Source organism: Urocampus carinirostris, chromosome 8, assembly GCF_059441175.1.
Source record: "Urocampus carinirostris isolate Australia breed hairy pipefish chromosome 8, RoL_Ucar_1.0, whole genome shotgun sequence".
Taxonomy (NCBI): Eukaryota; Metazoa; Chordata; class Actinopteri; order Syngnathiformes; family Syngnathidae; genus Urocampus; species Urocampus carinirostris.
The window spans coordinates 13330786-13343585 of NC_142356.1; the positions used below are offsets into that span (position 1 = coordinate 13330786).

Below are 12800 nucleotides of genomic sequence, written 5' to 3' on the forward strand. Positions count from 1 at the left end.
AAATGTGATGATTTATTGGGTTGAAAAACACACAGTGGGTAAAAAATGTTTAAATTGACACTAGCGTTTTATTTACTGCTCAGTAATCAAAAGGAGGCAAAGCAATACAAACTGCATTTTTTTTTGCTTGATAACAATTACTTAATCAGGCTGTATCATATTCATATTTTATGAAACAATACTACTACTAATAATAATAATTAATAATAATAACAGACTGAGGAGATCATTTCTTCCTCGTGCCTTGAGGCTCTTTAACTCCACCCGGGGGAGTCTAAACCCACATTAAACCCCAGACCCACATTTGCATATTACCTTATTTTTATTACAGTGTGTATTTTATGTAGCACTATTTAAACACTCTATATCAACACGTTATATTGGGTATTTCTGTATTCTATTTATTTCATTTTATTATTATTTTATTTTTCAACACAAGGATACTGCTGGAAGTGTGAATTTCCCTACGGGGATGAATAAAGTATCTATCTATCTATCGATCTATCTATCTAATTTATCCATCCATTCAGTTCAATTGTGCCCCCCCAAAAAACTGTTGTACTGAGCTATAGCTGTACACAATGAAACACTAGAGTGGTTATCAGAAGCGTTACTGCTAATTTTTTTAAATTATGATGCCATTTCAGTACTGTACTGTACTGTAGATTCACCATATATTTAATATTTTACATGAAAACATGCTAGGTTGACTCCTTGATAAAATATCTCGTAGCACTAGCATTCATGAAGACAGAAGTTCATAACCATACGCAAACCTTAACATAAATAGGTCATAAAACAAGCATGTTGTGGAATCCTATCACCGGTTTTAATTCAGTTTGTTTGCTTTCAGTCCTTTTTCGGTCCACCGGTGTTACAGTTTCTAGGAAACACTTGATTCCACTCAGCACTTCACGTATAAATTTGAATTTGAAGTATATTGTCATCTTAAGATAGCAAATCACTTTATGTTGGGCAAGCCATTTCACCAGACATGTGGTGTTTTTATTGAACAGACCTACTGTAACAACCAGCCACAACATATCATATACTGTATAAACACATATGCTAGGCGGTTGTTTTAAGTTAAGTTATTCTACTGTTGCATACTGTGTTCTATTCTTGCTTAGTGTGCCATTCTCGCCTAGTTCAATAGTAGTAATATTGTTGATACGATAACATGTTGTTGTAAGTTTAAACAGGTGTTGACACAATAAGATGTTGTGAAAACAGATCTCAAACTGTTTTTTGGTCACTCCCCCTCCCTTTAGCAGAAGAAACAGTATGTAAACTAGGGCATTCCTAATACAATAAAAAGGCAAGGACGAGATAGACTTTTTCAGAGTGTCTAGTAGACTGCAACAGGCAGTCTATGGTCATTCTCCTTGCAAGTAAGTCATACTCACGTCCGTGTGTCTTCTTTGAGTGCAGGTTTTTATTACAAGTGTTGGGGTTAACCTAACACATAATCATCCCACACTGAAGCTACACGCAGTAGGTCTGTCTGCCTCATTATGCCACTTGATCAGACGTTCTCATCAACAGACCTCAGGTGGTGAAAATAGGGAAGACAACATCATCCCCTCTGTTCCTCCCCATAGGTACGCCAAGGTGTGTGTACTCATCCCAGCCCTCTTCACCCCGTTTACTCACAACTGTTTTGTCATCCATTCCACCAATACAGTCGTGGAAGTTGTGCGCGACACCAGCTTTTACACTGGTGCTCGGTAAACGACCTTGTGCTGAACACTGAGAAGCTCAAGAAGGTCATTGTAGACTTAAAGAGGTCCAGAAAGACCAACCACAAGAGGAGAAGTGGTGGAGCGTGTGGACAACCTCAAGTTCCTGGACCTCCACATCACATCAGACATCTCCTGGACTACAAACACTTGTCATTGGTGAAGAAGGGCTCAGCAAAGGATCTTTTTTCTCAGGAAACTTGCTGGTTTCTCACCTCAACTGCTCCTTAATTCATACAGAGATTGACAATTGAGAGCATCCTCTACCTCTACGTGACTGTGTGGTCTTGGCAGCTGCACAGCAAAGAAAATAAACAAGTAGCACAGGTGGTCAAGACTGCACAGGGCTTCTTAGGCTGCCCCAACCCTGATTTGGTATCCACATATGCGGGCCGAGTCAAGAGGAGAGCCAGTTCCATCAGGAAAGCAGTGCAGGAACATCTACGCCGCCACAAACAGACTGAGAGACAGACTTTTTTCCCCAGAGCTGTCAAGTCCATCAGACCCCTTCCCACCACCCATCCCCAACAACAGGACAACCACTTATAAGGTGTGGGCCGCAGAACAACGAACATTTCCGACTAAGCCACACATATTTGATTAGGTTTGATTTTATTGTATCCTTGTTTAAGCTTCTTTGCTAAACACTGTACACCAGGGTTGCAAGGAAAATGTCATTGGTATTGTATATTAATGGCAATCGACAATATTGAATCTTGAATGAAAGAACAGGAACATAGTTAAGGAGGTGCATTGTGCTGAATCCAGGACTAGAATTTTATCATTTGCATGAGGAACAAAAAAAGAAAGAAACAAGTCTGCTTTGTTAGTGTGATAAAAGTGATTCTTTACGCTTACCTATGTCTGAAATCTTTGTCTCTAATTACGGTGAAAGCAAAGGAAGAAGAGAGGAAATAGGAATTAGAGAACAGATACTAGCTATCACATGAAAAAGAACAAGACAATAAGGTATCAAAAACTTAGAGAGAGTGACTCAAATGTAAAGACTTATAGGCAATACATTAGTAATATCCCACTAACCTGTATAGTAAGCACAGCATTAGCATGAAACAATGAATGTAAAAAGAAAAGACGGAAACAAAAGAAAGCTAATTATTGACATAATTTTTGAAAACGTGACTATCGTAAATTCCGGACTATAAGCCGCTACTTTTTCCCCCAAACGTTCAACCCTGTGGCTTATTCAGTGATGCGGTCAATTTATGTCATTTTTCTAGCGGCGCTCGAGTACAAAGGGTAAGATTTAGACTGCAACGTCTTAGCTTGTGCACAAATTAATTTAGCGTAGACATATCCTCATCATGCAAATTGCATAAGAAAGGCACTTGACGTAACTTTCAAGCTAAACGCAATCGAGCAATCCGATATAGAAGGAATCAGAGCTACCGCACGTATATTTTACTCTGCGAGCGCGATGCTAACGTGAGACGACGTCTATATGACAAAGTCTCTTTCCCATACTGAAGGAAGATTACTTTGATGACGACAGTGATAAGGAGGAAGATGAGGACAGTTTACCGTGCTTATTACAAGTACGGTATGTTTTTTTAACAGAGCTGTTTAAAGTGTTGCGAGCGTGTTGCGAGTAGCGTTTTGCTACCCTTCACAGGCACGGTTTGGGATGAAAGTTATAATATTATTATTAAAGCTTTGAAAACTCTCTCGGTGTACCGTCTTTCTTTGTAAATATGTGTAACCATGTATAATATGTATTTGCAACTGTATATTTTTGTAATGTATTTATCTTAGAAACGTATTCTGTTTGTTTTGCACGAGCAGGTAAATTTGTATTGCGTTTTTTCAATGTGGGCGCATGCGGCTAATATACAGGTGCGGCTTGTGTATGTACAAAATCGGTTTTCCTCCCGAAATGTGGTGGGTGCGTCTTATAATCAGGTGCGCTAATTTACGGTAGTCAGATTAGCGCATGTGCAGCACAGTTCATGTCATGGGAACCTCCTGCGTGGGTTCAAATCCAGCTCCAGACTTCCTGTGCGGAGTTTGTATGTTCTCCCCGTGCATGCGTGGGTTTCCTCCGGGCACTCCAGTTTCCTCCCACATTCCAAAAACATGCATTTCAGGTGAATTGGCCGGTCCAAATTGTCCCTAGGTGTGAATGAGCGAGTGAGTTGTCTGTCCTCGTGTGCCCTGCGATTGGCTGGCAACCAGTTCAGGGTGTCCCCTGCCCACTGCCCGATGAATGCTGGGATGGGCTCCAGCACCCCCACGACCCTACTGAGGATAAGCGGTGCAGCTGATGAGATGAGATTTTCAAGAAAGAACAAAAACACGATTAAGAGAATCCGATGAAGCTATATTTGAGATTTTTGGAATATTTACTCTCATAGAGGTTTCAGATCAGGGACTTTTAACGGTGGTCTGATTAAAAAGACTTGCCTTGTCGAAGAAAAAACTATTAATGAGCATATTTAAACCGATAAAGTCCTGGATTTTTACTTAAGCTAAATTCGTAAAATGTTTACGCGCGTCTATTTGAGAGTGAAGTGTAATTTAACTTGACATGAACTAAAGTGAAAGAGAGGAAGAGAGCAAAAGAGAGAAGTACAGAGCCAGCCAGACATTGAATAGAAAAAAAAAATATTTTTTCCTATGCCAAGTTTATTGTTTCACTTTGGATTAGGTAGCATTTAGCGCACCCTTCTCGAGATATGTGTAAAGGATCTTTGCAGCTATGATTCGGCCTAGTTGTTTTACACAAAACCATAAACGTACTTCAACTTTATTGTCAAATATTCACAAAATCCAGCATCGTGATCGTGAATGGGAAACGGAAACCCTCCGTAAGGCTGTCCCAATTCATCATAGATTGGTTCCAGACTTGCAGTCTAAGAAACATCTACGTTCCAATTCTATTGTTGTTTTTGGATCATGTGATCACGCAAGATAACGATCACACCTTTACTACTGCGTCAAGACAAAACGTGAATGAAGGCTACGTCACATAAAATGTATCTAGACGACAGCGCAACCATTTGAGAACAGCGCCGGATTGTAATATTCTTGTGTTGTTGTCACGAGTGCTGGCCGCGCTAACGCACCAAATTGCATTTGCTTGTTATCGCTCCTCGAGAATTAAAGGAAACTTCGGCAAACAGACATTAGAGCCGATGATACAAAAAGAGAAGTGTAGCGCTTTTGGTAGATAGCTTCCACTGCTGTTCAACTGTTGTATGAATCAAGGACTTGACAAAATATTTTTTTTTCTCTTGAAAAAGTCGTCGGCCACCCGGGCGGAGATGTTTTGTAAGTTGTACACCAGACGTAAAAGATGCACACACCCGGGCGTCCGGGCAGACGTTATTTCAGAGACTGATTATATCAATAATTTTGGAAGAAAACCTGGACTAATTTCTCACGAAGGGGGTCATAAATGTTTCCAGACCTTATTGTAGAGTTCTGTACTTGTGGACAGGGTTGGGTAGGGTTACTTTAACTGTATTACTTTCAATTACTTTTGGATTACTCCAATACCAAATAAGCTAATAAAAGACAAAAGAAACTAAATATGAATAAAATGACTAAATTTTTTGCAGCTTTGGGGAGTAACGGAATACATGGAATGGCAAAAATGATGTTGGCAAGCTGTTTGGATTTATTTTCGTTTTGTTTCTGACGCATTTTATGTTAGTTTTGCCGGAGATCAAAGCCAGGAGAGAAAGCGTACCACGTGTTGTGAGTCATCATTTTATTCCTATTTAGTTTCTTTTGTCTTTTATTAGCATATTTGGTATTGGAGTCATCCAAAAGTAATTGAAAGTAATAAAGTTAGAGTAACCCTACCCAACCCTGCTTGTGGAAAAGACCATTTTGCCGTTTTCCTTGATACTGCCCAAAAAAATAAATAAATGGGAACGCCTCACCGTATCTAAAGCTGCAGTATAGAAAATGTAGCAAAAAGTAACAGCTCAGAGTCCGGAAGTTACGATATTTAAAAAATGACTGTCACCCCACAAAACATTATAAAAAAAAACTATTTTTAGGGAGATAATAAATAAGTATTTTTTAGAGTTTTTTACATTACAGTCAGGGTTGGGTAGGGTTACTTTAATTTGATTACTTTCAATTACTTTTGGATGACTCCAATACCAAATATGCTAATAAAAGACAAAAGAAACTAAATATGAATAAAATGACTAAATTTTGTGCAGGCTTGTAGAGTGAAAGAACACATGGAACGGCAAAAATGATGTTGGCAAGCTGTTTGGATTTATTTTCATTTTGTTTCTGTCGCATTTTATGTTCGTTTTGCCGGAGATCAAATAGATCAAAGCCAGGAGAGAAAGCTTACCACGTGTTGTAAGTCATCATTTTATTCATATTTAGTTTCTTTTGTCTTTGATTAGCATATTTGGTATTGGAGTCATCCAAAAGTAATTGAAAGTAATCCAGTTAAAGTAACCCTACCCAACCCTGATTACAGTCATTCAGGGTTGACAGGTTTGCATAGTCAAATCTAAAGGTGTGTCAGCTCAAAGGTACATTGATCACTAATACTAATCTTGGGCCCAATCATCTCAATTGTGACTTGTGTGCACTGACACGGAACTGTTTTGATTGCTTTTTTCCTACCTGAGTTCCATCACACTGGTAACGTTCCCAGAAGGGAAGATCCTCCTGATGTAATTGAAGTCTCCGACATAAACGCTGCCGTCGGCTCCGCATGCCAGAGCGAGAGGTGCCAAGAGCTTATTGCCCTCTGCTTGCCCGTTGCAGCTGGGGCAAGAGATGCTACGGCGACGCCCGTTTCCTGCAACAAGGTGGTGGAATACGGAATTATGGGAGGTCTCTACTACAGTGTTTTTCATTCAAAAATCTCAATGTCGACCGTCTTGGAAAATGTTTGAAAAGAAATCCAGGACCAATGTTCCCTGTAATTTTCCTTACGGGTCTGAGCGTTCACACAAAGTCGGTGAGCAACGCTTGAAACAACAGTGAGCAACCATAATCCCAAGTGTGGCAACTAAATTATTATTAAACATGTCCAAAACTTGACATCACGTTACATTTTGCTGAGTTTCCAGCAATGCAAAATTATTTTTCTCTTTTAATTGAATTGACTCATGTATTATTGCAAAGGTTTTACGGCCAACAAACGTCGTTTGTTTTTACAACAATTCTTTCACATGATTTTCTTTTTTTTTCTTCCTGCTATCTTTTGACGCATAATACTAACATTTTGGGGGGCTTATTGAGTCGGTTGCAAGATACAGAACTGTAATTAATCACATTTTTTTTAGTGGAAGTACAATGATGGCAGCAAGATTTACTTGGTATAATTGGAAATTATTTGAATGCAACACAAACTTTTTTTTCTTTTTCCCTGTTTTTTTTTCTATATATTTTTAAATTCCTTTAAAAAATCTCTGTGTTTATTTTTTCCTAGCTGTTACTTTTTTCTTTTTGTTCTCCATTTCTTTTTTTTCCTTTGTTTCTTTCTTTTCGTTTTTTCTGGCTTTTTTCTGAATTTTTTCTGAATTTTTTCTCTTCCTTTTGTTTATTTTTCCTCAGCTTTTCACTACTTTTTCATTTTGGTATTTTTTTTCTTTTTGTTCTATTTCCCCCCTTCCTTTACATCATTTTGTGCACAATTTTACATAATATTTGGTCGTGTAGGGATTAAAGAAGCAAAAACAACCTGAAGAGCCGTTTGGGACTCGCCGGTTCTCTTAAGTGAGCCGAGCCGAAGAAGCCGGTTCTCGAAAAACTCTACTGACTTTACTTTTCAACTTCGTTCGACATTGACTTCAAAATACCGCATTTAGAAAACAGCGTCAGGGGAACCCGTGTATTTTTACCTTCATGCACTGTAGCTTTGACTTAATTCGCTTCTTAATTAGCAATTTCAAGGCCTGATTTTTGTGCGCTGGCTAGATTTTCTTGTGCGCTGAGAATGTGCAGGCAGTGCGCGATTGCGCACGCGCGCAGCTTAGAGGGAACATTGGTCAGGACCAGAACGGAAACAGAGCTTACTCGCGTAACGTTTCTCACAAGTTTCATTAGAAGAAAGGGAGGAGGTTGCGCCCACGATCTGAACGTGGAAGTGGAACTTCCGCGGCGAGCGATAGCGGTGTCAGGAACGGAAAAAAAAACGAAGGAAAGAAAAAAAATTCCCGAACCCACAAAATAACCTACAACCCCAACGCACAACAAAATATTATTATTTATATACATATTTGTACATCTATGCATAACACAGTACCTTCATTAACAGTAAGATTAAAGATTTTCAGTGCATGTAAATTTCAAAAATATATTAAAATGTCAAGACCAGAACAAAGACAGAACCCGCTTGCATACGTTTCTTTCAGTTTTATTGGGAAGAAGGGAAAGGATTGCGCACACGATTCGGTGATCGCTGGTTGTGGGGAGCAGGTCACTTTGAACGCGGAAGTGGGACTTCCGTGGCGAGCGATGGCGGTGTAGGGAACAGAAAAAAACGGGTCAGTAGACGGGATAGAAGAGCAAATACGTGGTCGGGATTGGAAACAAGTTGAAAGCCCGGGGAGGAGAGTAGATGTGGTCGAGATAAAAAACGGATCGTTAATCGGGACGGGAGAGCAGACGTGGTCGAGATCAAAACAGAGCGTAATTCTGGACGGGAGAGCAGACGTGGTCGAGATCAAAACAAGTCGTAGCGGGAGACAAACAGGAGGACAGGCGAAAAAGGGCTTGCCGTGTGAAAACAGAGATTCGCAGACGGACCGACAAAAGGGGACTGACAGGGAGCCAATCTGCCAACAAGCTGCAGCTGGCGACACACAGGCGGGGCCAATTGGGCGCCATGGCAACCGTGGCAGGGTTTTAGTTTTATATTGTTGTTTTTTTAGCTTAAATGATCATATTTCTTAATTTGACAGTATTATTGTTTTTATGTTTTTGTAGTTACTGTATCTCAAGAGGTGACACAGGTTATTATTCATTTTGGAATTTTAGTTTTTTAGAAACAACAACAAAACCTAACACAAATGTTATGAATATTCATTCTGTGGATCTTTGCATTTTCTTTTGACTGTGAATTCTTTTTGGTTCTTTGACAGTGACAATGAATATTCAGAATCTTTCCTCGCAAATGTCTTCTATACAGGGTTATTTGTTCGTTTTTTAGGCATGTAAACGATTAATTTGGATTCCTCCAGATATCCAGTATTCCTTTGTCAATGGGATTATTGCCCACATGAAAAACTACAAACTGTCTTACCCATGATGCTGCTGATGACAGGGGGTTGCTGGGAGACAAAGATGTTCTCACCGTTGCCTTTGTACAGAATACCTGGAGGAAAGACATATAACATTAAAGACGAATGCACTCAACCCTGTGATGTGCATCCATTCTCTGTGTGTGATTGTGCTGTGAGGATCGTTTTAATGGCAGCAGTGTAGTAACTCAAAACGTTGATTGACTTTTCACAACGTGCGAAATGTCAACGACTGAATAGAAGATTTTATATTTATTTGTTTGTTCGATATCCAACCGTTTTCTTCAGGAGGGATTTGCTGGAGCCGCTCCCAGCTGACTTCAGGTAATGGGCAGTGGACACCCGAAACTGTTTGCCAGACAATCTCAGAGAACAAACGGACAGACGACCATCTTCGCACTCATATTAGGGTGACTCTGCAATCGACCCGTCATGCCTGTTTTGGGGATGTGGGAGGAAAACTGATCAGAGCCTTATCTACAGTCATGCAGACCCTGTACACCGTGGTGAAGAAGGAGCTGAGCTGAAAAGCTCTTGATTTACTGGTCGATGCATGTTCCTACTATTGTGACAAACAGCGGGTCATGAACAAAAGAACTAGATCCTGGATATGAATGAGTTTCCTCCGCGGGGCGAGTGGGCTTTGCCATAGAGATAGAGCGAGAAGCTCAGTCATTTAGGGTGGACTCAATGTACAGACGCTGTTCCTCTGCATCGAGAGGAGCCAGCTGAGGTGGGTCAGCTTATGATAAGGATTCTTCCTGGACGCCTCCCTCGGAAGGTATTCTGTTCGTGTCCCACCCAGCAGAAGGCCCCGGGGACAACCCAGGACATGTTGGAGAGGCTAAGTTAAGGCTGACCTGGGAACTCTCAGGATCCTGTCGGAGGAGCTGGATGAAGTGGCTAGGGATAGGAAGATCTGGGATGCCCCTGCCACCTGACCTTGGATAGGAGAAAGATAAGGGATGGATGGGAGCAAAACTGGAGTTCTTGAAAAAAATCCCACTCAGGCCCGGGTAAAACATATATATTCTACACAGGAGGACACGTAGAACCTAGTAATTAAACATTAAAAGGTACAGGGAGTGCAGTTTGCTGTGTTTTACGGAAACGTGGTTTACGTTTAGCATCCCGGACGCTAACGTGGAGCTTCCCAGAGCTATCCGGAGCTTCCCGGCTTCAGCGCTGTTAGGGACAGAGACACAAAAGCCAGCGGGAGGCGGAGAGAAGGTGGACTCAACATGAGGTGGTGTAACCCTGGGCACAAAGATCTCCATCTGCTGGAGGGATGTCGAACTTTTGGACTAGCGTGTGAGGTCATCCACTCTGCTGTTGCTAAACTACAACACAGCACCCCGAGGCCATCCTGTTAATCTGTTAATAAACAACAAAAGGATACTGCTGGAGGTGTGAATTTCCCTAAGGGGATGAATAAAGTATCTATCTATCTATCTAGTAACTCTTACTGTAAGACAGACGTGCTAAGCAGTCAGCTTCCAAACCAGTTGATAAAAAGATTAACAAGTATATAAAGAGGTTTTGGTCATTTAAAGTAGAGGACAGTCATGTGACACCCAAAATTTCAAGTCAGCAATCTTGTAGTTTTTTTTACCACTACGTGTTTTCCCTGTCATTCCCAAACTGACCATTTGATCCTAAACCCTTCTGGTTTTCACTCCATTTTCCATTTCCAGTATTTTCCGTCGAAAAATTCATATTTCTCTACTTTCTTCCTGCTTGATTTTTTATTTAGTGACCTTGTCTCACAGCATTTAACTTCTGTCGACTTTTCTCTCCTATCCACCGCTTTTCTTTCATCTCTTTTTCCATTCATGTGCCGATAGATCAACAAGGGCACTGCTATAAAGATAGAGCCCCATGCTGTGCTGTGTCCTACAAAAGCTTATTAAAATACTGTGTGCTCGTGGTCGGAAAAGGAGCCAAAGAAACACGGAAAATGGTTGAATTGTAGCCTGTGGGCCACTTAAACATGTTATAATTTAGGAGCTACATGGTCGAAAAACAGATTTCCATACCTGTCGCGCTCCAGGGCTCCCTGCCCTTACAAACTGTCGTATTTTCCCTTACAAAATACAAAATAATCTTACACCATTTTTTTTTCCCAAAGTGTCAATTTATGTAGTTAAACATGTTATATTGTACACGTGTTTCATTATATCATATATATTGTTAATTAACATTTTGTTGTGAGATCCTGAGTTGCTCGACATGAATGAGGTTTATTATAAAAAAAGTTCAAAAATTAAGTCGCTTGGATGTTCACTGTAGAAGGAAAACATACATGCAAATATCATTAAGTAGAATTTTTTTATTCAAATTAGGAATTCATTTTCTGCATTCAATTATTGTTGGTAATATACTGATTAAAGGGATAACCACAAACCTGTCTTTTTTTTCATTTTCTCCTCTTATAGTTCCTTTTTTTCTTAACTTCTTTACACAACATAATAATTCGTAATAGAACGCATCAAAGCAAGTGAGCCGTTTGAGAGCCGGCTCTTTTTAATGAGTTGAGCCGAAAAAGCCGGTTCTCTAAAAAGAGACGGACTTCCTTTCACTACACAACTACCACATGAAATCCGAGGCGGCATGCGCACAGTAGCATCAAGCCGCTCGCTTCGTTTGCAACGAAAAAAAACGATACAGAGATAGAGGCTACCGCGGCGAACTCCTATGACTTGATTGATTTGCTGTTTTGTGTATACCAGATGGTACCCATCATTGACAAATTTGCGTTTTTCCGTACAGATTTTCACACTGTCAGAGGAAGTCTCATTGAGTTGTAAATGTGAATGGTCTTGAAAGACGTCGGATTTTACCCGATGATTTTATCATGTTCTCCTCTTATGAAATGAAATGATCTGCATTTTATATAGCGCTTTTCAAGTCAATGACTTCTCAAAGCGCTTTACAATGTGCTTCACATTTCCCAATAGCGGCCTTGCAGCCATGTAAGGCGCCAACCTGCTTATTGGGGGTATTAGGGGTTCAGTGTCTTACCCAAGGACACTTCGACATGTAACACAGACGAGCCGGGATTCGAACTGGGATCCCTTGATCCCAAGACGAGCGCTCTACCTCCTGAGCTACTGCCGCCCCTAAATAATTATAATTCCTTTTTTTCTTAACTTCTTTACACAACATAATAATTCGTAATATAATGCATCAAAGCAAGTGAGCCAATTGAGAGCTGGCTCTATTTAATGAGTTGAGCCGAAAAAGACGGTTCTCTAAAAAGAGACCGACTTCCTTTCACTACACCACTACCACGGAATGATGCATGATGGGAAATCCCCAGGCGGCAGACGCATGCGCACAGTAGCATCAAACCGCTTGCTTCGTTTGCAACAACAAAAACTATACCGAGCCATCCGAGTAAAGGTCGGAAAAATACCAAAAGAGATGCTGTCAATCCAAAAGGGATTAGGCAACTTTGTCTTTCCGTCTCTCGCTCGCTCACTGCCCCCTCCCTCTCTTTTTCTCTTCACAATCTCCCAGCTACACATGAAAACCCACTTTAATACATTTTCTACGGTCCATTGATTAAAGCCTGTGCAAAACAATCAAACTGACAACCGCTGTGATTAAAAGGCTTTTAAAGGTCAATTAAACACACCCTTTAATTCTTGCATGCTGGATTAAATAGTTATTTGGATTGATTTTTGTTTTAACGGGTGAGTAATTTAAGTGATTGTAACAAGTTGTTGCAGCTGAAAGACCTTTGTTCTTCTTTTTAATTGATGAAATCAATCAATTCATCAGAAATGATTGAAATAACTACCACCCTGGCTGATTGTTTAGC

General features: G+C 40.3%; 1 protein-coding gene across 1 annotated transcript in view; it reads right to left on the reverse strand.

Moving 5' to 3' along the window:
• LOC148360750 (teneurin-3-like) overlaps positions 1–12800 on the reverse strand; it is a 238694-nt gene that overhangs the window by 69470 nt on the left and 156424 nt on the right. The window contains exons 23-24 of the mRNA XM_088341657.1: positions 8980–9051; positions 6351–6528 (exon numbers count right to left, since the gene is read on the reverse strand). Of these exons, the coding sequence (XP_088197783.1) occupies positions 6351–6528; positions 8980–9051 (250 nt within the window). The remainder of the gene's footprint in view (positions 1–6350; positions 6529–8979; positions 9052–12800) is intronic.